General features: G+C 55.3%; 1 protein-coding gene across 3 annotated transcripts in view; it reads right to left on the bottom strand.

Moving 5' to 3' along the window:
• Positions 1 to 26,509, bottom strand: part of LGR6 (leucine rich repeat containing G protein-coupled receptor 6) — a 120,943-nt gene extending 94,434 nt beyond the window's left edge. For 2 of the 3 annotated variants that reach the window (XM_078078270.1, XM_078078269.1), the window contains exon 1: positions 25,812 to 26,508. In XM_078078270.1, the coding sequence (XP_077934396.1) occupies positions 25,812 to 26,023 (212 nt within the window). In that variant the 5' untranslated portion in view covers positions 26,024 to 26,508. Of the gene's footprint in view, positions 1 to 25,811 lie in introns of all 3 variants that reach the window. The other variant, XM_078078268.1, reaches the window with a different exon arrangement.
• Positions 26,510 to 26,557: the final 48 nt, after the last annotated feature.

Genomic DNA, 26,557 nt, shown 5'->3' with positions numbered 1-26,557 from the left:
CGGGAGTTCAAGGAGCACGCGGGGCATGTGACTCAGACCTCATCACTCAGCTGTCCCTCCAGGGGCCGCACCTCAGAGGCTCTGATGTGGCTCCATGCCCCCACCCCACTCCCTCCGCCCCCCCCCCCCACTAGCGGCCTCATTGTTCTCCCCTGGGGAGGAGGGGGCCTGGACCCCCCAGCCCGCCCCCACATCCTGCCCAAGACAACACACAGCCCAGCTGCAGGGCTCAATAAGGGGAGGGGTGCACAGGAGGGTGGATTTCCAATGGTGGGGGTTGGGGGGGCCCTATTCAGACCTGGCCCTCTCACAAAAGGGGAGCGGTAGGGCTGGTGCCCAGGAAAGGGAGGGGACGAGGAATGCGTAGAGCTGAGAGAGGGACATGCAGGGCAGGTTTCAGAGCTGAGATCCTCCAAGCTGATGCCACAGGCCCTGGGAATGGCGGAGGGCCCTGGCAAGAGGCACTGGGTCCTGCCTGGAAGGGAGGTATGCCTGGACAGTCTCCGGGAGGGAAGCAGCATGCGGGCACTCTGAACACAGAGGTCATCCTGTGGAGTGCTGGTCCTGCACATCCTGTGGAGTGCAGGAACGACAGGACTTTCCTGGGGGGTCAGCTGTCCTTGTGCATGCCAGTGAGCACATTCAGGCCATGCTTGGACCCAGAGCAAATAAGAGGGCATCCGATCCTGGGGAGTCCTGGGGTTTGCTTGTGGCTGCATCTGCTTGGCTGTATGAACTTGTCAGTATCTACAAGGGGGGGGCCTGTATTGGGGTACATGAGCTCTTGGATGTGCTTGTCTTGTGGGGTGCTGGGCACGCGTGTGCCGTGTGAGGACACGTGTGTATCTATAATGCGCACATTGGACTAGTGTACTGTTAAAAGTCATAAATGTTCTCAGAGCATCACATGCTATAAAGATAGAGATTCTTTGGGAGAAACAAACACCCTCACCCAAGTCTCACTCCTGTGGCTGGAAACCTTCTTTGGCTGTGTGACCTCTGGCGAGCCGGGTTCGTCCTCTCGGCTGCAGGGCTCCTCTCCGGCCTGTCTCTGGGCCCCAGGAAGGGGCACAGGTCGCTCAGTGACACTGTTTGGGGGTCCAACTTGCGGCTGAACTAGATACCCTAAGCCTGAACTCAAACGCTCCACTGCCATCGCCCCGTGACCACTAGGAACGCACACGTGCGCACGCACGCGTATTAGCACGCACGCACGCACGCACGCACGCCCGACCGCTGTCCAGGACCGGCTTCGTGGGAGTGCGACCTGACCTGTGCAGTTCCCACGCACCCACACTCAGAAGGGCCCGGCTTGTTCCGTTCTCTGCTGTTGTCGTTTTGAAATCCTTAATACATTTTGAACGGGAGGCACCGCATTTTCGTTTTGCACCGAGCCCTGCAAATTGCTTCTCTCCAACTGTGGGGGGATTGAGAGGATGCGTTGCAACCCTATTCCTAAGTTTTCTTGCAGGACCCAGAGGGGCTGTGTGTTCTTTTAGTTGGACACAGCCATGGAGGGGTTGGGGTGGCTGGCAGGAGGGGAGGGAGGGGAGGGGAGGGAGAGAAGAGAGGGGCAGCCCTGGGCACAGGAAGTGGAAGTTTCTGGCCGCACATTAGGAAAATGTTCTCAGAGCTTTACCCTGTGAGGCAACCAGACCACCCAAGGAAGCTGGGTGAGGCAGTGTCACCATGGAGACAAGGAACAGGGTTTGATAAGAGGGAGGATGCTGGGGGAACTGAGGGGAGAGACAGCAGCAGGACCCGAAACTGGAGGGGGGTGGGGCAATAAGGGACCTCCCACCTCCCCCCCCCCCCCCCCCCCCCCCCCCCCGCAATCTGGCTGATACCCAAGGGTGCTGGTGAAGTTATTCTGTTAGCATTTTTCCTTTGGGAGAAGAAACAGAGAAAGGCAAAGACCCTGGGCTCTGCTGGGGCGGGCCTGGGAGGACTGTCCCCACCTGGCTGGAGAAGAAGCCCAGGAAGCAGGGCCCACTTTGCACGTGGGCTAAGGTTGCCCATCTCTGCAGCCAGGTAAAGGGCAGTTAGAGTGACCAGGAGATGAGTCCCTGTCCCCAGGCATGACCACGCCCCAAGGTCACTGCAGGCAGAGCTGGTGTGGCATCCTCTGGGTGCTTACAATATTCTGTACACGCTCCCTCAGTGATGATGACTGAGCTCCTCCATGTACCTAGTGCTGCACGCACCTTCATTATTACCCCAGCACAAGACTAATTAGCTGCGTGATCCTGGTCATGCCACTTGACATCTCTAAGCCTCCACTTTCCCATCTGTAAAATAGGGATAATGATAGTACTTACCTCACACTAGTTGTAGCGAGAATTATACGAGTTGCTAAATGTAAAACAAACATAGTGCTCAATAAATCTACCTTATTGATATTATACTCATCTAATTGAATTATAATGATTATAGTGACCCATACAACTATGAGCTTCAAGGCGAGGACTTAATCTTAGACCTCTCTGTATCCTCCAATCCTAGTGGGCAAATAGGGGTGTGTAATAAACGTCCAAATGAATGCATTATAGACGGAGATCGATGATACAGCCTTCCCCGGCTTCTCTTCCTGTGGTTGACAACCCTTGCTCCTAGGAAGTTCTTCCTGTTGTCTAACTTGAGTTTCTCCCACTGCTGTATTAAGGGCATAACCTCTGTAAAGAACCTAGTGCTTAGTTCCAGTCTGGTGCACAATCCATGGGGCCTATTGCTAACAACGTTCACTTGTCTCTCAATCCAGCAGCCTCTAGAAAAGGTAAAAGTGAGGTCCTCCTCTGAAGGATCCCTCAGGCACCTACAGTGGACCTTCAGGTTTCTCTTTGGCCTTTTCCTCTCAGGGCAGCGGTCTCTGGTTAGGGCTAATGTGCTGCCACAACATCCTGAAGCAGCCACCCTTCCCCACAAGGGCCAGGCCAGGCCTGGCATAGTTCCCTCCATGATGGGAGACAGCTTGGGGGTTGACGGGGAGCAGGATGAGCTAGTGTAGAAATAGCCCAATGTGGGGGATGGGGGAGTCCCTCCCACTGAAGAGGGCCAGTAGACAGGCTGGCTGCCACAGGAACCATCTGGCACTTGGGGAACACTTGCTGAATTCCTTGGTCAACAAGAGAGGCAGGTGACCTGGTAAAGAGGAAAGAACGTGGAATCTGGAATCAGGGAAGCTGTTTCAATCGGGTCAATACCGAGGTCCCCTCCAGCCCTACAGATCATTCTTTCCTGACTGGCTGCAGTGTGCCCAGCACAGGGCTAGGCATCCTGAGGAACGGAGACAAAGCACAGGGCAGGGTCTGGGCCCTCCAAGAGTTTACAGTGTTGCTGGGGAAGGATTGTTTACTCACAAAGTAGCAACAAAAAACCCACATATGTACTCTGCTTTGTGGTTTACAAGCGGCTCCTACAGCCACTATCCCAATTAAGTTCTGAGCTGTGTGTCCAGACTCAAGACTAAAACAAGAGGCTCAGAAGGGGGAAAGGGTAAACCAGCATGGCTTCCTGGGGCAGAAACGAGGGTGGGGTGTATATGAGACGCAAGTAGCTTGCAGAACTGAGTTCAGAGTGGAAAGCACCCAGAGAGCACCCCATGTTACACTGTGGGGGAGGGGGTTCATCGGCACAGTGGACGGGACTGGCCATTCACCACAGGGCTGTTAGCATCCGTGGCCTCGCTCCTTAGTGCTGGTAGCATCTCCCAGTTGTTGTGACCTTCCAAAACACCCCCCAGGTATTTCCAAACACCCGCTGAATGAAAGGTGCTTTCCTCTTTCTGCACTCAATTAGTTTACAAGGGAGGAAACAGATCCAAAGCTGAACAAAGTGACCTAAGGTCACATAGCAAGTTGATGGCAGAGAGAATTAGGTCTCCTAAACCCCAAGGCAATGCTCTCTCCACCCCACCACATTGATCTTGGGTTTTCTAAAGCAGCATCCCCTGCCCAGTTGATTCCCCTAGGTGGCACCTCTTTATCAGAGATGACACGGTACCAGCTGTCTTATTAGAGACTCTAAATACACTAGTTGACACAAAGTTCTCTTGGATTTTTGCAATTTTCCCAGATTTCCACAAAAGGGAGTGTACTCCAATCAGGATAAAATGTATCTGTCTTCACATGACAGCAGGATACATTCTCTTAGGCTTTGCACAAAGTCCTACGTGAGAACAATGCTGTAGTTTTCAATACAAGGGCTATTGCTTCATTGTGTCATGTCCTGGCTCCTTTGTTTGTAACAAGCATGTCTTCCCACCTGCCTGGAGTGGCAGGAGGGTGTGCAATGGAAGGGTGTAGTGAACAGTACGAGAGAAGCTGGAGGGGTGGGTGGGGTGGGCCTAGCCCCCTAGACTTGGGGCTCATTTGTAAGGGGAGAGAAAGTCCCCTGTAGTTGCTCAGCAAAGGTGAGGTTTGCACAAGTCAGACTGAACCAGGGAGAGCCAGGACACCCAGAGCATCCTCAGGTGACCCAATTCATTCAGGTGGGGCAGGGAGGGATAAGGGCAAGGGAAGGAGACATTCCTACAAGTCAGGTGAGAGAAAAGTTCAAGGGTTTTTTTTTTAAGCCCTGGGTTAAAAGACCACAGAAGTCAGGGAATGTCGCTCATGGGTATCATGATATTTCATCTGTGTGGTGTGGGTCTCAAGTTCTGATGGCAGAGAAAGGAGGCCAAGGAGGGAAGAGGCCCAGGAGAGGTCCCTCCCACTCAAAGACGCTAGATTTGGGCAATCGTGGTTTGGTGCCATCAGAACCAACCTCAGACCAAACTCTATGGCTCTGCCTTCTTGTTGTTGAACAAATAAGGGGGAAATCTGATGGCACTAGCATGCCAAAGGTGTGGGTGCCTGGGCAGAGCGAAGAAGGGGACAGGCACTGGGGATGGAGATGGGGTTCTGGGGTGGGCTGTGACCCTCAGTTCTGCAGGGGAATCCCTTTGTGAGGGAGTCAGGCTCATCCCAGGCTAAGGGACATCTCTGGCTCTGCGGGGTAAAGCGGCTAAGCTGGGGTGGCCCGCGGTGTCTCCGAATTCCCGTCAGAAGTGTTACAACAGGTCAGGTGCAAGGGCTGCTCCTGCCCCAGGCAATTAGTCATGACCCCCAGAGAACTTGCACAGGATGGTCAGGAGCTGGGCCAATGGGAGCGGTCCCTCTCCCCGTGCCCAGAGCCAAGCGAAGGCTCTCAAGAGCAAAGCATGGCCCCCGGATTGCCTGATGTGTGTATATACGTGCTTCTCCCCCGTGGCCACCGGTGGGTGGAGAAATTAAAGACCCAGGCCTCCTGGGCCCAGGCAGGGCTGCAGTGTGGTCTGAGAACAGCCCGCGAACAGGAGGGGACAGAGCCTCTGGAAGCTGTGGAGGATGGGATCTGGACTCCCTTTGCTCCTCTCTTCCTCCTGAGAGGCAGCAGAGACCTCCACTGTCTGATGCAGGAGCCAACACCCACATGTGACTATTTCAATTTAACCTCATTAAAATTAAATCAAATTAAGGGGCGCCTGGGTGGCTCAGTCAGTGAAGCGTCTGCCTTCGGCTCAGGTCATGATCCCGGGGCCCTGGGATGGAGCCCCGCATCAGGCTCCCTGCTCCGCGGGAAGCCTGCTTCTCCCTCTCTCTCTCTCTCCCCCTCTCCCTCTGCCTGCCGCTCCCCATGCTTGTGCTCTCTCTGTCAAATAAATAAATAAAATTAAATAAACTTAAAAATTGAGTTCCTCAACTTCACTAGCCACATTTCAAGGATCAATAGGCACACATGGCTGGTGGCTACCACGACGGACGGTGCGGATCTAGAGCATGTCCGTCATCACAGGGACGTTGGACGATACCAGTACACCCTCTGGAGTCAGACCTGTGTTTGCTTCCCAGTTCTGCCACTTGCTGGCTGTGTGACTTTAGGCAAGTTACTTCACCTTTCTCTGCCTTGGTTTTCTCACTGCAAAGTGCTCAGCCAGTGCCCGGCACAGGGTAAATAAGCAACCAATATGGCCTGCAAGCAGCTCTGCCTGCCTCTACCACTCACCGAGGCCCAGCTCAAGCACCTCCTCCTACAGGAAGCCTCCGGCCTTCATCCATACATTTACTCATCCAGCCATATGTCATTCAACCAACATTTCCTGAGCACCTACTATACACCAGGCCCTGACTAGGTGGTGAAGCTGCAAAGTCCAATAATGTATGATCCCTGCCCTCAAAGAGCCCAGTCCAGTGGGGACAATGACAAGAGAGTGGACAATTACAAGCCTGAGTGACAAGTGCTGGGATCGAGAGGCTTGAGTGTCACAGGGCCACCTCAGGCTAATTCGTACAGCCTTTTGATTCTGGTCTCTGAGGGTTCAGTCACAGAGTAGGTCCACACAATCCTGTCCTAGACTACAATCTCTCATTTGCTGGTCTTAGATTGCTCATTCGTGTGTTTGGTCTCCCCACACAGGTTGGGGGCTCTTCCATGGCTCCCAATTACCTGTGCTTGTCACACACACACACACACACACACACACACACACACCACCACCACCATCACCACCATCACCAGCTTCAAGGTCCATTTTCCATGCAGCAAGGGAGGGGTGAGCACCCCACAGGCCGACCGGCCCGAAGGACTGAAGCGGCCTGCAGCACAAGGGAAGAGAATTAAGCGAGCCAAGGAAGCAGCAGTGGTTGTGCGTCTGGGGACCTGCCCACTTAACCCCGTCAAGCTCTGGTCTCCCCTGACCCGCCAGCATCTTTTCCAGCCCTTGTTCCCATCTCTAGCTCCATCTAAAAGGGCACCATTTCCGTGCACGGAGGTGTATGGGTGTGAATTGTCTGCCCTCTCAGACTTGAAGCACCTTAGAGAGGACAGTGCCATTGGCATCAGGTGAGACCTCCCCAAGGGGAGGAACTACGTGTCTCTCCTCAGAGTGGGAAAATCCTGAGGGGCTGAGGGGGGTGGGGAGCCGAGGCGGCCCAGGTGGGAAGGACTAGGGCCGCATGGGGGCCGGAGGTGGAGTCCACTTTGTGCGCAGACCACAGCCCTGAGCCCTGTTTGTTTAGCTGAGGCTCCAGGTCCTGCTGCCTTTAGCCTTTATTTCACTGGATAAAGGGACAGGGTGTGTCTGGGGGCGGAAAATAGAAGACAGGTCCCTCTATTCAGAGTCACATACCTCCTACCCCCACATCCCAGATGGAAGCTTTCCTCTCACGGCAGGATCCCTTCTCTTTCCCGACCCAACAACTCCACTTACCTCCATGGACGGACACACGAAGGAGTAGCCAATTGCCACCTACTCCCACCCCAGCCAAGGGCAGCACCAAGACCCATAGCCAAAAGGTTTTCGAAATTGGACCTGATCCCAGCTTTGATTTGAATCTAGTGGGAAAGAGCAGAAACTGGAAGCTCAGGGCATATAATAAGAGCTACTTCGGCTGGGGCAGACACTGTGCTTTATAAAGACTTTACAGACCCATTTTACAGAGGAGACAGCAAAATCAAGGTCCCTCGATGTCGAAGTCCCAAATTGCGTCCAACCCCACCCCTCTGCCTCTCCAGTTCCCCTCCATTTGAATGTCTTTCACAGTTCATAGAATTCTGGTACATCCTTGGTCTCATTTAATTTGATCCTTTTATCAAGCCAAGGAGTGAAGCATATTTATTCCCATTTTAAATGAAGAAACGGAGGCTGGGGAATATCGAGTTACTTTGCGTCTACTCACACAGTTAATAAGCGGCAGAGCCAAACCCTCGCCAGTTCGCTCTGTTGAACACTGCTGCACACGGGAGCCCAAGGAGCCGGGGCGCAAGGCGGCAGCTCGGTCCCCAAGGGGCCCCGGTGTTGTTGTGTGGCTGCCCCTGGGGCTGAAGGGCCCGGAAGTTGGGAGGCGGCCTCAGCTCCAGGAACAATGCAGGGGGATTAGGGCCAGCCCAGGAGAGCCCCACCCGTCTTGTCACTGTCAGGCTTTGAGTCCCACTCCCAGGGGCGTCAGAGAACCAGTGGAACTTTCCGGAACTCAGCTCCCCTCCTCCAAGCCCACCTGGGTGCGCCTCGCCCTGCTGGCCCAGTCAGCCACGGGGAGGTCCTGCCACACCCCCCGCTGGCAGGCTGCTGAGGTCCCAAATGCCTGGCGCCCCCCCCCCCCACCGCGACTCCTGCCTCCTTCATGCTGAATCTCTCCGGTCCTGCTGCCTCCATCCCACTTTCCGGCTGGTGCCCCCAAAAACCTACCCTCTTCCCTAACTCCCTACCTGTTGGGTTCGTCGGACTTGTACAAAGACTAGATGCAAGATCCAGGTCTAACATCCCTGCCCAGCAAGAAGTCCTTCCTGAAGTCTAGCCTCACTTCCTCATGCTGCAGTTGGACTGAACAGAGTTCTGGGCCTTCCGTTAGGGTGTAGTAGTTTGTGGGCTCGGGTGTCAGACTGCCCAGAGTTTGTATCTTGGCCCCACCACTTACCAGTTGTTTGACATTGGGCAAGTTACCTTTCCTCTTTGGGCTTTAGTTTCTGCATCTCTCACAGGTTATGTAATGGTTCCTCTTACGGGAATCGTGAGGGTTACATGGGAGAATCCTTGTGCGTCGGGGGGAGTGGCAGTGCCTCCCAAGTGGCATGAATGCCAGTTAGCATCCCTCCCCTCCCCTGTATTCAACCCCTAGAGCCCTTCCTCCTGGAGAAGCAGCACAGTAGGGTCACAACGAAAATGGGGTGGGGAGGTGGAGGGGAGGGGAGGAGAAGGGAGGGGAGGGCGTTCTGGGTCAGCCCTGCCCTTAGGAGGCACCCGCTGCTACTTCTCTCTGCTGCTTCCAAGTGAGTGCCATCTGCCCCAGCCCTGATCTTCGCATCCTTTGATCTTCTGATCTCTGGCCAGGGTCCCCCAGCCAAAGGCATTCCTGTCTCCCAGGCCTCCTCCAAGGAAGAGCAAAGGGCTGGGCTCCTGCCCCTTCTCCCAGGCTCCTCCCTCCTCCCTCTGAGATGTGTGTGTGTGTGTGTGTGTGTAACCAGGACTGCCACAGAAGCCCTGGGACCAGGTACCCGTCAGGTTCCCTCTGAGGTAGTGGTGTCTGGGGGAGAGGGACATGGAGAAGGGCTGGCCACTGGACTGCCACTGGGCATGGTGCCCTGGGCTGGGACTGGACCCTGCTGGAAAGGTGCCTTCAGCCTCAGTTCCTTGTTCCAAGCGCCCTTGTATGCAGAGCCTCGCTGAGCGCTGGAGGAGGAGAATGTGTGCCCGTGTGTACAGCCAGGGAGGACCCCGAGGCCGGAGGAGAGATGCAGAACCACAGACCCAGCTGGAAAGAGCCTTGAACGTTAGTGCTGCAGGAATCTCAGGAGGAAGCTGGCCTGCAGCGGCCAACAGAAACAGGTTTAGCCGTCAGAAAGCGACTGGAGAGCTTTGCAAAGGCGGGGACTGGGCTGGGGTGCTTAGGATGGCAGTGAGGGATGGTGTAGTAGGCTGAATGGTGGCCCCCCAAAAGACATGTCTATGCCCTAATCTCTGGCCCCTGTGAATGTGACCCTACTTAGGAAAAGAGTCATTGCGGGTGTAAGTAAGAGAAGGATCTTGAAATGAGGAGAGCATCTTGGTTTATTTGCATGGGCCCTAAATCCAATGACAAGTGCCCTTGTAAGGCACACACAGAGAAGAAGGTGATGTAGAGACAGAGGCAGAGATTGGAGTGACGTGGCCGCAAACCAAGGAAGCTGGCAGCCACCGCAAGTTAAAAGAGGCATGCGGTGGATTCTTCCCTAGAGCCTCTGTAGTGAGTGGGGCCCTGTCGCCACCTTGATTCTGAGCTTCCGGCCTCCAGCACATGAGAGAATCAATTCCTGTTGTTTTAAGTCACCCAGTTCATGGTACTTTGTAATAGGAGCCACTGGAAAGTATACAGTAGGTAGTCAGATGGGTCTCAATATACTGCTGGTCCTTGCGGCCCTGCTGTGGGCTCCCCCCCGCCCCCGCCCTCTCCTTACCTTCTGCCCCTGGCCTCCCTCCTGAAGCCTCAGACCAAGCTGATGAGCCATCCCACATTCACCTAGGAAACTCATTCTCACCCTAGAGACTCCCCCTGGATCTATGACCCAGCAATTCCACTCCTGGACGTATAACCAACATAAACACATCCAGATGCTCACCAAATGACTGTACAAAACTGCCCGTGTTAGCACTCTCCACAATGCCCCTAAACTGGGACGTGTCCAATGCGCATCAACAGTAGAATGGATAGACTGTGTCGTGTTCTCCCGAAGTGAGTATGCACAGCGATGAGCGAGAGTGAGCTCTTGCGGCAAACAACAGTGTAGTATGGAAAAATACTTCAAACACAGCGAGGGAAAGAAGCCAGACATAAAATAGCCCTCTGTTTACGTAAAGTGCAAAACATAGGCAGAACGTACCTATGTTGTTAGAAATCATGACAGTGGTTACCCTTGGGGGGGCAGGTAGTGCCTAGAAGAAGGCATGGTGGGTGGAGGATTTCTAGAAACCTGTGGACATTCTGTTTCTTGATCTGGGTGCTAATGATGCCAGTGTACTCAGCTTGTAAAAATTTAGCAGGCGAGAGGCACCTGGGTGGCTCAGTTGGTTAGGCGTCGGCCTTCAGCTCGGGTCATGATCCCAGGGTCTTGGGATCGAGTCCCACATCGGGCTCCTTGCTCAGTGGGGAGTCTGCTTCTCCCTCTCCCCCTGCCTGCCGCTCCCCCTGCTTGTGCTCTCTCTCTGCGTGAATTAATAAATAAAATCTTAAAAAAAAAATTTAGCAGGCGATAGGTAGTCTTTTCTGTGATGTATATTATTCTCAAATAAAAAGTTAGTTAAAAAAAAGAGAGACTCATTCTGATAATCTTCCATGAACCTCAAGCTGGCTAAGGGTTCTAGCTCTAACCCTGGCTAAGGGTTCCCTCTAGATTCCCATAGCATCTTGTCAATACTTCTTAACTTTTTACCTCATGGAATTAAAATCGGAAGTTCAATCCATGACTCAGGATCATCTCACTCATCTGTGTACTCCCAGGACATTGCACCAGGCTCTGGCAAATACCAGGTGCTCAAGAAACACTTACTGGGGGCGCCTGGGTGGCTCAGATGGTTAAGCGTCTGCCTTCGGCTCAGGTCATGGTCCCAGGGTCCTGGGATCAAGCCCCACATCAGGCTCCCTGCTCAGCAGGAAGCCTGCTTCTCCCTCTCCCTCTCCCCCTGCTTGTGTTCCCTCTCTCACTGTGTATCTCTCTGTCAAATAAGTAAATAAAATCTTTAAAAAAAAAAAAAAAAAGAAACACTTACTGACATCTGTTGGCATGGCCAAGGGCTTTGGTGTTCTCAGACTTCCCTCCCAGAGTTCCATGGCCGTCGGCCCCAGCACCCTGGACCACCACAGGATTCCACGGTGGGACCCACTCCTCCCCACTGCTGCCCCCCACCTCCTGAGTACCCCCACAACCGGCCTGTGCCTATCCTCATCCAAGCACTTACAAGGTGGTAACCTTCTGACCCACCAGCCTGAGATCTCTCTTAGCACAGACCACAGGGCTCACTCATCTTGGACCTTCAGAGCACACACTGGAGATTGAAGAACCAGGAGCCTCAAGTCCCTGGAGCCCTCTCTCCATCCAAGCCTAGAGGCAAGCACATACCTTTGTTCGTCTTAGCTTGTTTGGATGGAAATTTTCAAAAGAAGTGTTCTTTAAAAGAAAAAGTAGTAAAGAGAATGAATAGGAAAGACAAAAGCTTCTAAGTAGAAGGGTTTATAGAACAGATGTCTCACTCTAATGAAACCCAAGCCTGGCCATGAGCTGGCTAACTGGCAGCTTAAGAGGCTCCCCAGCATGGCTCCATGCTCACCGCAGCCGTCTGGGTTGGATGCCACACCTCCGGCCCCTGGCGGAGCCAGGTTAGGGCCACCATCAAGTCTGGAGAGGGCGGCCCTCCCTCCCAGCATCGCAGCCCTCTCTCTCAGGTGAGCACATGTGCTGGTTTCTGCTCTGTGCCTCCTGCCTCTGGCCATTCATTAGTGTATTCATCTGTTCGTTCTTTTCTTCACTCATTCCACCAGTACTTTTGAGCACCCCCATGCAAGGGGCTTGTGCCCGCACCAAGGATACCAGAGAGCATTGGTGGCTGGGGCCCTGCTTTCCTGGGCTTCCCAGCCTAGTTTGGGAAACAAACAAGTGACCAGAAGTTCAAACCCAGGGGGAGCCCTGGGGCCGAGGAGGCACACCGAGGGGAGCCCTCTCCCAGGGTTGAGGGATTGAGGAAGGCTTCCCTGAAGAAGAGACATCTCCGTCAGTCCCTTGTATCTGAAATCAAGCTGATGCTTCCCCGGCTTCCCCTGAAGACTGGCCCCCAGAGCTGCCGGCTTCTTGTCTGAACCCATTTCTTAACCACATCTTGCAGTAAATCACAGTGAAGTCCACGGGGCTCTTTCTTATTGCCCTAGATATAAACCAATAGGGCATCACCTACGTATAAATGAGGTTAAAGCAATTCTGGGTGGGACGGTATGGGGGGAATGGCTGGCCAGAGACTCAGCGGACGGTCTGACTTATTGCGAGGATAAGTTTTGGGGCAATGCCTGGCACACTCTGAAATGCAGATTCTGACTCAGTAGGTCTGGGGTGGAGCCTGAGCTTCTGCACACTCCAACAGTTCCCAGTGCTGACACTGCTGGTCTACAGCCCATACTTGGGGTAAAAAGGCTTTGGGAGATCCAAGGAACTAGATAGAATAAATCTTCTTCAAGCAACCACTCATAAATAGTTTTGCAATCACTTTTTTATTAAGTATTGACCAGACTGACTCACAGAGATGTCCAGTTGTGGCCTGGCATGGGCAAGGCCAAGCAGAGGCTGAAATCTGGCCCTCACTCCACTCACGAACTCTGCCCCATCCCCGCACGGTGGGGCCACAGGGGCACTGAGCGGACTGGCGGCAGCCCCTGGGGGGTTCTGGGGCAGGGAGCCGCAGTGCTGTGCAGTCCCCAGGGAGGGGCAGACAGAGACCCTCAGCAGCCCCTCCAGGATCCCTGGGGACCGTGCAACATCTCCACCTCCTGCTTCTGAGGTTGCCTCTGTAGGTTAGGCTCCCTTCCTCTTGGAGAAAGTGAAGTGAAACCCAGTCCACCCCAGAGTGCGTTTGAGGCTAACAAAGCAGGGGTAGCTGCTGGCTCTCTCCCCTCTGACCAGAACAGGAAGGAAACTCAGGGATATTACAGCAGGAAGGAGGAGGGACACCAGGAAGAACTTCCCAGGGATCACATTCTTGAGGAGCCACACTAAAGCAAGTGGTGGTGAAGGACTTGGTCTGCCCGTGCCAGGGTTCTAGCTTGGGTTAGGGGTGGGGGGCTGCAGCAAAACCTCAGGAGGGCCCCCAGGGCAAGCTTCTGTGTCTCCAAACCTTTCCCGTTTGCTATACCCTTTACCCCTGACCCCCTACAGGCTCCAGGGCTGTCCATCAGCGCCGGGCACACCAGGGTTCTAGGGGTTAGCCCAGGTATTTCCTGACTCCAAGCCCCACCCCCAGCGGGTCCCCGGGGCCCCGCAGCGTGGTGCCTTTGCACCCCCATGCCAATCTGGAGGGTGAGGCTAATACTTTCTGGCAGGTAGAGGCAGGGCAGGCAGAGGGGGAGGCGGCACCCTGGGCTTCTGCATTCAGATCAGGGGAGCCAGCAACGAAGCGAGGGTTGGCGTGGCGTCGGCTGGCGGGGGGGTGGGCATTCCTCTTTCCGCTGGCTGCACATAGTTAATGGGGGGCCTTGTTCTGGCTGGGCACGCAGCCCTGGAGGTGCTGGTGATGGCCGTGCCTTGTCCCAGCCCCCGGATCTCAAGTCTCACTGAGTGAAACTGCAAATCTCCGGGGACCCTGGCACCTCCCTCATCCCAGTCTTAACATGGCCTCGCTCATGCTCCTTCCTCCCCTTCTCTTCCCTCTGCCTCTTCATTTAAACACAATCATTTGTCTCTGCAATATCCTGGGATCAGGAACTGCCAGCCCGACAGGAAACAGGCCCAAAGAGATCAGAGGACTTGTCCAAAGGCACTCAGCAAGTTGGTGGCAAAGACAGAATTCTAGCCCAGGGTCTCCTGATTCCAGTTCCACTGACCAGAGAGCGGACCTACAGCTCAGGTGTAGTCTCAGACAAAATTGGAGGAGGGGACCTATTGATATCCCCCCATTCTTCCAGAACGGGCAGCCCTTCACTGCACAGTAGCCGGAGGGTGGGAGAGCTGGGAGGGCCGGGGCCAGCAGGGCTCTTCGGGTGGGTGGGAGGATCTCCTGAGGGGGCTCACATAGGGCACTAAATCTTTGTCTCCTCTCCCTGGACCAGCCACTGTGGCTGTTATATGGAGAACTGTTGATGTAAAACAGGGTGCCAAGCACAGCTGTGCCTGCGAGGGAGTACACACTCAATTAACGTTTATCGGTTGAATAAATGAATAGTAATAGTTAACGCCCTTTGAGGTTACTATGCGTCAGACACTGTTCTAAGCATTTTCCATATATTAACTCATTCGGCCCTCCCAACAGCCCTACGAGGTGGCCATCATTATCGTCCCTATCATTTCCAGGTGAGGAAATTAAGGCACCAAAGAGTAAATCCTTCCCCAATGATGAAAGGCAGAGCCAGGATTGGAGCCCTGGAGGGGCAGCTCCAGAGCTCATGCACTTAACCACTCTGCTATACTCTGAAAAACTGGGAAGGGGTGCAACTCACACAGAAGCCCTCCCATCAAGCAAAGGCCTTGCCCCCCAGAGTCACACCAAGATTCAGGTGCGCCCCGTGCCTCACCTTGGCACAGCGCACCCTGTAACCCTTGTCCCCTGCAGATGCCATGCTCAGGCCAAGGAGTGTCCCCAGCCCAGTGATACCCAGTGTCCCTTCCACCCCTGAGGCCACCTCAGGTACATCCGGACAGAAGCTGCCTCTTCTACCCTATGGCATCCCTAAGGAGACCCCTCCTCCTGTCCATTCCTGCCCTCGTCCCCCCGTCTATCAGGATTGTAAGAACAGAAGACATGTATCTGCCATGTTAGAATCAGAGGACAGAGCACGGAGAAGGGGTCTCATTTGAATCTATGACAACTTGGAATGGGAGATGGGAGGCTGGTCAAGAGATTTCCTCATTCTACAAACCAGAAATACAAGGCTCAGAGAGGTGAAGAGCAGGACAATTTATGGGACCCAGTGCAAAACAAAACTGTGGGGCCACTTGTTAAAAAATGATGAAGAATTGTAAGATGGCAAGAGCAGACAGCATTCACCTGAGCACGGGGCCCGTGTGGTGGAAGAGAGGGCACGTCTGTGATGCAGGCGCCTGTCTAAGGGGTTAGCCCAAGTCACCCAGCTCACAAGTGCAGAAGCTGGTAACTGTGCTGGGAGAGCTGGGGTCCAGTCCGGTCTGAGAAGTGAGCTGGCTCCCGGCTCCGGACTCTCCTGGGTCTGCCCCCAGGTAAATGAGGGCGGGAGCCCAGGCCCTGTCCCAATTCTTGTTCTCTCTTGCTTTTGTCCTAGACAATGGTCCCCTTCCTTTCTTCTCTCCTCCCAGCCTCCTAATCGGCTCTGTCCACCACAAAGGCAGGGGATTAGTTTACGGCCCCTTCCTGCCTCAACCTTCACAATCTCTGAACATTCGATCCACCTCCCCTTCCTCAGACACCCCCACCCTTGGGCTGCCCCAGATCTGGAGCTGAGGAGGAGGGAGAAAGACCGAATGCATAGTCCTGTAGTGTTTGTGACCCTGTTCAGAGTGCCCCCTGCAGGTAGAGGCTGGTACGTGTGTGCGTGTGTGCGTGTGTGTGTGTGTGTGTGTGTACACACATGCACATGCCCATGTGTTTGAAGGGGGGCGTGTGATGTAGTCCTAAGAGGAAGGGAACCAGGAGCCCAGATCCTGCCTTCAGGAAGCTCCCAGTCTGAAGCCTGAGTTCTGGCCCTTCCCCTGAGAGCTCCAAATTCTAATGCCCGGAATCTGAATCTGATGAGGCAGAGCCTTTGTCAGGTAGACAGACAGATGGACACACACACGCCCTCAACAGACATGGGTACACAGTCCTACTTGATATTTTCGCAGTGGCGTGGGGTGGGGGGAAATAACATCCTCTATGTGCTAAGCACTCTTCCAAGCAGGACCTTGCTTAATACAACCACTTCATCGGGGAGAGATGATTATTCTGTTTTGCAAATAAGTGTCCACCTAGGGCTTCTAACGCCCACTCCTGTGGTTTTTCCCTTGCACAACTGCCTCTCCAGGGGTTTCTCCATTGATGGCATTAGTTAACATGAGCTTTCCTTCCTCCGTGCGCCTGCCCCCTGCTCCTTATCTGGACCTGCCTGGTGCACGTCTCACTCCCCACAAAGTGTCACAGTTATTTGTGTGCTTGTCTTGTCTCCCTCTCCGAGCCCCCAGGGCAGAGGAAAGAGCCTGGGCTTTGGAGCCCCCAAGCTGACCTCCAACTTTGGCTCTCCCCCTTCGCCGGGTGTCCCCCTCCCTGTCTGAGAGGGGGAGGAAGGACAGGACGGCCCACAAGGGTGGATGCACGAGAAAGCCTTCAGCATGGTGCTCCCAAATGAATGTGTGCTCCCCACACGGCTAGAGAGTTTGAGTGGCGTTATCACTGACCATTAACAAAGGGGAAGGGGAGAGCGCAGCATGAGCTGGGAGGAGAGGTATTATCAGGACGCGAACAGTGCGCTCTGGCAACTGTGCTTGAACCCGGGCTTACACACACTCTACCCGGAGCTAGCCCCACTGAACGGCACAGTCCTATATGCAAAGGAACATGAAGCAAATTGGGAGAGACCCAGGGACCTAGGGAAAAGAATCCTTAGTCGGGGTCAACCTGAGCGAAGGCTTCCTTCCTACAGGAGGTGTTAAAAACCCCTTAGCGGCTGCTGCCTTGGCCTGTTTCCCAGGAGTCAATGGTAACTCAGATCGGGAGACCATTCAAACTTGCAAATCACACAGGGAGGTGGAATAAATCTCAACAGTCTTGATCCTCCGTAGGCCACCTGAGCGACCACCCACTCCCTGCCCTGCGGTGACCCGAGCCATGAACTGGGCTGGGGTGGTAGATGGGGACGGTGATGGCACTCCTTTGCACCACCACTCCTCCCCTCTTCCCCCTGTTCAGTAGCCCATCTGCCTTGGCTTTGGGCCTAGGGACCATGTCCAAATCCCTGACACCAGTGCAATGGAAGGCACTCAGCACCCTCCTCCCATCCGCCTCTCTGGACACTCTCAGGGACACCCCCACCTCCTCCGGCACCTCCAAGGGCAAAGGGGAGGGGACAGTGGCAGGGAGAGAGGATGAGGAGAACTGTGTTCTAGATCTAACCCTCTGCGTCTCGCTCCCAGCCAAGCCTTAGATTGGCGGAGTTGCATCGGTAAGATGCAGGGCTATTTTTTGCCTGCCTCCATTTCTCCATCCAAGTGCTTCTCCTTCCAAGGGAGATCAGAGTGGGTAATAACAATAGCCCCATGTGTCGGGCATCTGCTGTGTGCCAAGCACTCCGCCAAATTGCAGACATCTTTCAAAGAGCTTGATATTCTTACGCCCATTTTGAAGCCAAGGCATTTGAGGCTCAGAGAGGTGAAGAATCAGGGAGGGCCATCCAGCAAGTTAGTGCTGGAGTTGAGCTTTGAACCTGTGTGGCCAGGCTGCAAACGGGAGCTTCTTCCTCAGCAGCAATGCTTCCAAGTGTGGCAGAGAGAGAGAGAGAGAGAGAGAGGGTCTCAGCCCCTGGGGGACCGGATGCTGCCTGGGGTTGGCTAGATGCCTTTGGTTGGGAGCAGCCTAGTTGATTTATCCCAGCTGCTAAACACCTTGAATCCATTTTTGTTTTTTAAATGTGTGGCCTGAGGCGAAAAAGGCCAAGAGCCCAGCTCTGGAATATCCTGCCTCGAGGAGTGAGACCGAAAGTCTGTGGTGATGAAGTAACAGAGCCCCAGTGTGTTCTATGTTCGAGGCTCCTGCTTTCCCTTTTCCTGGAGGGCCTTGCCTGTCCGCTCTCTGCCTGAATCCCCTCGTCCTTCAGGACTCAGGATGGGGTCTCCCCTGACCAGCACCGTCCTCCCTGTCCTCAGAGAGCTCCTAACCTCACTGCTGATCCTCCAGGGACACTCCCCATGACCATCTGGTACAGTGAGCCAACTCTTCCTGTCTCCTCTGACATCCCCATCCCCATCCTGACTGCCTCACAGAGGACCCAGCACCTTCCCTTCATGCAGCCCCCACAGAGGAGCTCCCAGAGACCCTGCTGGCCGATGGGATGGGACTGAAACCACAACACTTCTTGAGAAAGACAAGAAAACTGGAACTAGGCTTTAAGGGACTGCTCCGCCTGGGAGTTTAACATGCCCAGAGTCTTGCCCATTCCCTCAGAGCTCCAAAACCCCCAGCTCTGACCCCCTGAGCGGCAGTGGTTAGGGCGAAATCCCACCACTGGCTGTCGGCCTCAGGCCAGACTCTTAACATCTAGAAGTCTCAGTTTCCTCATTCTTAAGATGGGGATAATGTTAGCCCCTCTCGCCTGGGGTTTCTGCGAGATGAAGCCAGGGGGAATGCTTACACAAATGCAGTAAATGCCAACTGGTACCACCATAGGTTAAGGCAGCGAGGCCCTCACAGTGGCACTTTCCTAGATATGTCTGTCTGGGCCCCAAGGATGACCTTCTTGACAATCTGGTTTCTTCCTGGAAGAAAAGTTACAGTCCAGGGAATGGAAATGTCAACCAGGAAGGCAACCAACCCCACCGTGTGCGAGAGCAGACAGGAGAGGCAGGAAACTGGGCACGAGGAGCATCCCTGGCCCCAGCCTTAGATTCTGTATCTCACACGATTCATCAGAGGGGGCCCCGATGCCCCAGGGCTGGGGAAATTCAAGATACAGGCCTTCCTTATTAGCTCTGGAGGAGGAAGAGGACAGTGGCACAGAGGACACTCGGCCGCTCTGGAGGAGGAAGAGGACAGTGGCACAGAGGACACTCGGCCGCTCTGGAGGTACCCTGTCTTGGAGCAGCAGTGCCCAGCCCCCACCTGCCTGCTGCCAGCCCGCCCATGGCCTGCTCTGGCATGGCTCCGGGGGGCGCAGTGCCAACCCCTGAGCCCTACCCCCCCCCACCATGTCCTTTCGCTGCTTCCAAAATAACTCTGCTCCCTGCCCAGGTTTGGCCTCTTGGGTGTTTTTCTCCATCTGAGACCTGTTCTCCCATGTCTGAAGGGCAGGGGGGGTGGGGGAGGAGGAAGACCTGAATTGTCATTAGAAATTGGGGACCACCCCCTTTTTTAGCAAGGAACTAGTTAGCACAAAGGGGCTCCCACAACCCTGAGAGCCCCTGAGTCAGTAAGTCCATTTCAGTTTGGCTAAAAGAAGGCATCATTTCCAACATGAGAAAGAGGGTTGGAAATTTCTCCCCCACCCCTGTCTCTTGTACCTTCCCAAAGCCCCAGTGGGACTCCTTGCCTTGGCCCTGCACCCAACAAAGTGAGTTTATTAGCCTAAGGGTCACACAGCCCATTAGGGACGGGCTCAGAGAACCCTTACTGGCCCCTAAGGGCATGTCCTGGGGCAGAAATCCTAACGGCCCCGCACACACCTACTTTTCCTCGGGCTATACCAGAGAAGGCTCTAATTCCACAGAACTCCCGCTTCTAGGGAGAAGCTGGGCTCTGCAGACAGGGGTGACCTGGAAGCCTAGACTTCTCTCTGGAGAGTCTCCCACCAGGTACCAGGCCAGGGCCCAGCTCCTCACGTGTCCCTGTGAGGAGGATCACTTCCTCCATCATCCCGGGGGCTGGGAGCTCAAGAGCTGAATGGGCTCTGTGAAAGACCCAAGTCCCTGAAGGTCAAGGGGAGGGGGCTTTATTAGTACAGATGGAGGGAGGGAGGAAGAAAGAAGGGAGACAGGTGGGCGGCCGATCTTATGGGGCTCTAGAAGATCACACTGGCACCTTACATCCCCACCCTGTCACAGGTGGCTCTGTTATTCCCCTTCTGGGTCTCAGCAGATCATTTGCAGGTGAAAAGATGGAGAAAAACAATATAAATCGTCAACATTTGAAAGTGGGTATAAACATGAAAGACACCGTGCTCCGCTTTCTTTGTGTCATGAGCCCTTCCCCCACCCCCTTCCAAGTAAATACTGTTCCTGCTTCCAGGTTCAAGGTGAAGAAGCTAACTGTGGAGAGGTTAAGTGACTTGTCCAAAGGCACGAAGCCCCTAGCTGCTGGGGTGGAGAGACTGGGGGCCACAGCCAGAGCCCCCCCACCTCCCGGGCAGGGTCTCCCCACGCGGTGCCCTATCCCGTGCCCTGTGCCCCATCTGTCTCTCAGCCTGGTGGGCCAGGGGCAGTGCGGGAAGCGGGCTGTGGCACGTGTGGGGCCATCAGGGTTGAGAGCCCACAGCATGGGGGAAGGCGGGGTTGAGCGGGGGGTGGGGGGTGGGCTGGGGGCCAACTCTGCTCGGAGCCAGGCCTTCTTCTCCTCCACCAGCCGCCCCACCCGGCCGCGCCCAGGGCCCGCTGCTGCCAGAGCCCAGAGGTTTCCTTTTTCGTTTGCCTAGGGTTGTTTCCTGCCTTTCCTTTGAACTTGGGTGTTGGCTCCTCCACGCACTCACCCTCCTCCGGCGACCCCCCAGGACTGCCCTCTGATGGGCCCGTCCCCCTAGGCTGCACTTTGGAGGAAGCCTGGCACCCCATTTCCTGGAATCACTCTCCCCGGCTTCGCCCTTCTCCTCTCTGCCCTGGTCTGGGTGCTGTCCGGATCCTCCCCCTTCCCTCAGTCCCTTCCTCTACTGCCCACCGCCGCCAAGCTATTCTCGCTGGAGGCTTTCTCCATCCTGCATCGGGGGAGCAGGCCCAGGGTTGGTTTCTCCCTGCCTCTACCACTCTTGTTTTTTGACGAAATGTGTAGACATTGAGGTCCAGAAAAGTTTGGGGGCTCGCATCACAGCAACTGAGGGTCTGAGGATTAGAACTCACAAATCCCAAGTTTCAGGAAGGCAGAGATGGCTCAGGCTCTTAGAATCTACCAGAAAGGGAAACTGAGGCCTGACCCAGGGAGGGTAGCCTTGGAGGTGAGACAGGAGACCGGGCACATTGAGCCCCCGGGTACATCCTGCCCAAGGCCAGCTCTTATCCACTGAAGCTGCTTGCTTCTCTGCTTCTTCCTGTGACAGGCCCCGAAAGGCCCATTGGGACATGTTGGGAGGAGGCTGGCATCTTCCATCCGGGGTCCACCTCCTGCCCCGATGCCCTAAGATTGCACCAGCCAGCTGGAAATTATAGCTACTCCGGGTCCCCAGTATAGCGACTTCTGTCTCCTTGCCAGCCACTCTTCCTTCTCGTGGCCCCACCACACACACACACACACACACACACACACACACACCCCATCCCACGCCTTTCACAGAACAGTGCTCCTCCTCTCCTCCCAATGCTGGCTCCAGGACTTCCTCCTCCAGGAAGACTTCCATGCCTAACACTTCTTGGCCCCAGTCACCCTAATAACAATACTGGCTAACACTGACTGAGCTCTTCCCACAGGCCACACACCATGCCAGACCCTTTACAAACACTACTTCAGTGAATCCACACAGCAACCCTATGAGGTAGATATTAGCTCCATTTACAGATGAGAAAACTAAGTCACAGACCAACTGGCCCAGGTTCACGGCTTAGTGATGAGTCATCCCCTGCTCTGTTGTGGCTGATGCCTGTGCTCTCAACCCCTCTGCCCTCCCCCTGTGGCCTGCCTCCATCTGGTCATGGGCATCCCCCACGCAGTGATGAGGAGGATGCAAATTACCTAGAATACACACATACACACACACAAACACACACACACACACACACACACACAAACAGCTGACCTTGCAAACAAGCTTAGTGGTTATCATGGGCAGTCTGAAAGGGAGTGAAGTCCCAAGGGGGGCAATGAGCAACCTGACTAGGGCTGCCCAGAGGGGCGGCCCCTCTCTTTGCCCCCAAAGCAGTGGGTGATGGAGATGGATGCTCAGGGCCAACTGCAAGTGTAGGGACCTCAGGCCTTTGACAACTCGCCTCCCAAGAAGGCTTTTCTCCCACCATCCGCTCCTGATACGGCTCAACTTTGGAAGCAAAAGGAGGAACAGAGAGTAACTACTCAGATTCTCCTACTTGGGGACAGCTCTGGGTCTTTGCCAACAAGTATTTGCTGTCTGGACATCCCTGTCCCTTCACTGTGTGTATTTGGGGTAGAATACAGCAAGAGGCATCCTGTCTTCATGTCACCATCAAGCTGGAATGCCCAGAGCTCCACCTCCTCCAGATGGTTTACCAGAACAGGCCCTACCCAGGAAGAAGGTCTAAACCCCAGTGAGGCTCATGGCAACTCAGCTTGGGAGGAGACTTCAAAAAAGGAGAGATCCTTGAAAGATTGTGGGTATTTCAAGTCTGTCCTCCCAAGCTTGATCAAACAGGGCTGGCGTTGGGCCCCAAAAGAATCATAATTTTTGGACTTAGGTGTCAAAGCAAAGGGTAGCAGTTGGGTATAAAGACTTTCTGGTCTTCACTAGAACCAAGATGGAGGAAGGTAGAGGTGTGTGCACCACGAGAGGTAACTGACTAGAAGGAGGGACTCTCACCTTCCCGGGGTGGGGAAGCAGATGTGAAGTAATTTTTATTGGGGCAGGTCTAGGACCCCCAGGTATCTTCTGGAGTCCTTAGTTCCTTGGTACTGCCTATGGTTCAATCTATGGCTCCTTCTAAGGATCTTCAAGTACCCTCTGGCCTGCCACTTCCGTACACCCAAGTGCTTTAATCTTACCTTTCACCTTCTTGACCCTGTGTCAGGAAGACTTAAGAGTCCACTCCCTTCCCACCCCCACCCCCACTGTCAACCGACTCCTTGGACCCCAGGCCCCCAGAACAACCAAGCATTGAGCAAGACCAGCACCCACATGAGGAGGGCACGTTCTGCATGGAGCACTGGGTGTTATGCACAAACAATGAATCATGGAACACTATATCTAAAACTAATGATGTAATGTATGGGGATTAACATAACAATAAAAAAATTAAAAAAAAAAAAAAAAAAAGACCAGCACCCACAGATGACTCCCTAGCACACACCTTTCTTCTTCCTGCCACAGACCATTCCCTTGGGTTCTTTTTATTTAAAGATTTTATTTATTTATTTATTTATTTATTTGAGAGAGAGAGTTGGGGGAGGTGGGGAGGAGCAGAGGGAGAGGGACAAGCAGACTCCGTGCTGAGCGCAGAGCCCAATGTGGGGCTCAATCCCAGGACTCTGAGATCAGGACCTGAGCCAAAATCAAGAGTTGGACGCTCAACTGACTGAGCCAGCCCGGCGCCCCTCCCTTGAGTTCTACACTCACCCCTGGACTCAATTTCCCTCCTGTGTGAAATGTCCTGGGAGCTTGCTTCCATCTCCACTGCACACCCAACAGCAGGCATGATAATAATAGCCACCATTTCTACATCACCCCCCGTGTGTCAGGCGCTGTGCCGGGGACTTCATACTGACATATTGTCTCATTTAATCCTCCCCGCTACCTGTTTCTCTCTATGCACAAATGACGAGCCTGAGGCTCAGAGGAGCTCAGTGACTCAGTAGGTGACAAAGCTGGGAAGGAACCAGGGTTTTGGGGCCGAGACAGAGAGGCACTGCGGGTTCCATCATCAAATATAAATCTGCACCATCCTCCGCTAGAGCTGGGCTCCTTGAGGCAAGGCCAGACTGGGCACTGCCTGACATTGCTGAGGAGGAAGGGAGCCCCACGACCTCCCTGCCCTCGCTCTTCTCGGTGACAACCCTCATGCCTGCCCCACCTTCCTGAGAGGCAAAGAAAGAAGGCTCCTCCTCTGAGCCACCCTCAGGCCAGCTGCCCCCAGCAGAGACCCCTTCATCCACCATCCACATGGGACCCATCCACAGCCCAGGGCAGGGGACATGGTTCTCTCCCACCTCCCTCCAGTATTCCAGAGCCCACTGCTAAATCCCCCACATTGCCTCAGGACCCTACTCCGTCTCCTCCCCTCTCCCACAAGTCTGAGTCTTGGGAGAGAGAGGCTTTCTCTGTTCCCACAGAGACACAAGACAAGCTCAGAAACTGCCACCTCCACTGAACCCAAGTGCAGACCTCACAGCTCCAGGGAACTGTGACAAGGTGGTGGAAAATCTCCCATCAGCCTGGATGGTGGGACGCTTGGATTCCAAAGGTGGCATTGTACCTCTCCTTCCCCAAGTTCTTCCAGTAAAAGGGTCAGTCTAGAAAGACAGGTGCTGAGAAAGGAGACTGGAGCAATCAATCTCTGGAAGCCCCCCCCCCTCCTTCAACCCAGGAAAAGGCCCTTCCTTCTGCTCCCCCGGAGAAAGACTCTACAGATGCCATTTCCAAACTCTTTCTAGCCCCAGAACCCTGTCTTCAAATGAAACAATGTCATATACCCCCAATATATAAAATGGTTAAAAGTGGGGCTGCCCTAGCTGTAGCAGACATGGGGGCCAGAGCCAGCCCTCCTCCGCCAGCTGTGGGGCAGCCTCCCAGCCCCCCAAGGGGCTCACAGCGTTCACCCCTGCCTTCACCTCCTGGGCTGTGAAGGACTCAATTTGCCCTTTTGGAATATGGACACTATTTTCTCCTCTCACTCCCTGCCCTCCTCCCCAGCCTGTGCCTCTTGAAGTGGAGACGGACATCCAACTAGGGACAGAAGGACTGGGAAGGGAGCTCCATGAAGGGTTGCAATCAGGACCCTCCACGTGCCGCCAGGACACCCTCACAACTGATTGCCGGATCCCATTTAGCTCAACAGACACTTGCTGGGCTCCTGTGAAAACTAGCCCAGCCCCCTCTTCCTCAGAGCTCCGAGGTCCTGGAGCCCCAGAACCTATCCCCGGGACAGATGGTCCCGGAGTTTCCCACCTGAACTCCTCTGAGAAAAGGTGAAGGAGCCTGGGCAGGGCTGGGGGGGGGGGGGCGGGTTTCCTTCCCAGACCAGAGGTGGGGGTGGGGTTAGGTGGTCTGGAATGCACTCTCACACACTCCTCCTGCCCAGGTGGGAGCAGGGAGTGCCCCCAGCCCTCAGGCTCTGAGGGGGAAGCTCCTCTGAGCCTTCCCTGGGACAGCTGCCCCCAATAGGGTCCCCTTCACGTGCCATCTCACCCCAACTCAGCTCTAAAAATGGTTCTCTGGTTTTTGGCCTCGGCGCCTGCCCACAAATTAGTGTCTCCAACGCGGCCTCTTGGGACATGACTTCAGGGAGGCCCCCGGGGGAGACAGGAGGCCTCAGCAGAGGGAGATGGCGCTGGCAGGGGCCCTTTTGGAGGAGCCAAGAGTAGCTAGGCCCCTCTCCCAGCTTCTAGGATACCCCCCCCCCGGGGAGGCCACCCAGCCTGTGTGACAGCTCTGCTCTCCTTGCATGCAGAGGAGCAGACATCTCTGCGCCCCACTGGGGCCCCTCCCCGCTGCTCTACCACCAAATCAGTCAGCCTCACGCTCAGCCACCCTCTGGGCACTGCTGTGCAGGGGGAGAAAGCAGCCCCGGGGCCCTCCAGCTCCAGGGTCCAGACACCCACCTCTTACCAAGCCTGAGCTCCCACAGTGAACCCCCAGACAGGGGCCACTGAGAAACCAAGGGAAGCCCAGCCTCACCACTTGTCTGGTCCGCAGTCTCAGACACACCTCCGCCCCCCGCAGGGGCACGCCTCACCCCAGTCCCGCAGAAGTCCACTTGGAAGGGGAAGAGCCCTCCCCGGATGCCCATGCCTCCGGGCACCATCCTGGCAGGTGCCCTAGCCTGAGGCCGGGCGGGAGCGGGGAGGCGTGCGGGCCAGTACTCACAGGTAAGCCGTCAGGGGGTCCAGGTCCCCGGGCACGGCGGAGAGCCCGAGCTCCGAGCAGTCGGCCGACAGCATGATGCCGTCCTCCTGGCAGTGGCAGGGGGCCGGGCAGGCGGCGGGCGCGGGGCCTGACTGGGGGGCGCCGGCGGCGCACGGGGAGGCGCACAGCGCAGCGCACAGCCACAGCGCCCCGAGTCCGGGCAGGCTGGGCATCTCGGCGGCCGGCGGCCGGGGCACCTGGCGGGCGCTCCGGCGCGGTGGCGGCCGCTGCTCGCCTCTGGGTACCGCGGCCGGGCGGGCGGGCTGCGCCGTCGGTGGGGACCGCCCCGTGGGCTCTGCTGGGTGTCGTCGGCCGCGGCGGCGGCAGCGCGGGGCCGGTGCAGTCAGAGAGGGGCAGGCATTGTTGAGTGATCTTCGTTATTCAGTTTCACAGGCTGGGCTTGGCAAGGGAGGGAGACACAGGCGGAGGAGGAGTCAAGGAAACTTTCTGCGCTGTGGCTCGCTCCCCTTCCCTCCTTCCTTCCGAGCTGGCAGGAATTTCATCCAGGAAAGAAGGAAAAAAAAAAAAAAGGCAAAGAAACCCTAAGAGAGTGAGCAGAAACGGCATGTCGGGGACCTGTGCTTGCACTTGTTTGGAAACCGTGGGATGTCCCAGGACCTAGGCTTGAGGACTGGGGACCCTCTTGCCTGCAGGGTCAGCCACGGCTCCGCGGGACTTGGAGGAGGCCCTCTGGAAGCAATCTTAAG

The sequence above is a fragment of the Halichoerus grypus genome, chromosome 7 (assembly GCF_964656455.1).
Source record: "Halichoerus grypus chromosome 7, mHalGry1.hap1.1, whole genome shotgun sequence".
NCBI lineage: Eukaryota > Metazoa > Chordata > Mammalia > Carnivora > Phocidae > Halichoerus > Halichoerus grypus.
This window is presented reverse-complemented; position numbering and strand designations above follow the sequence as displayed.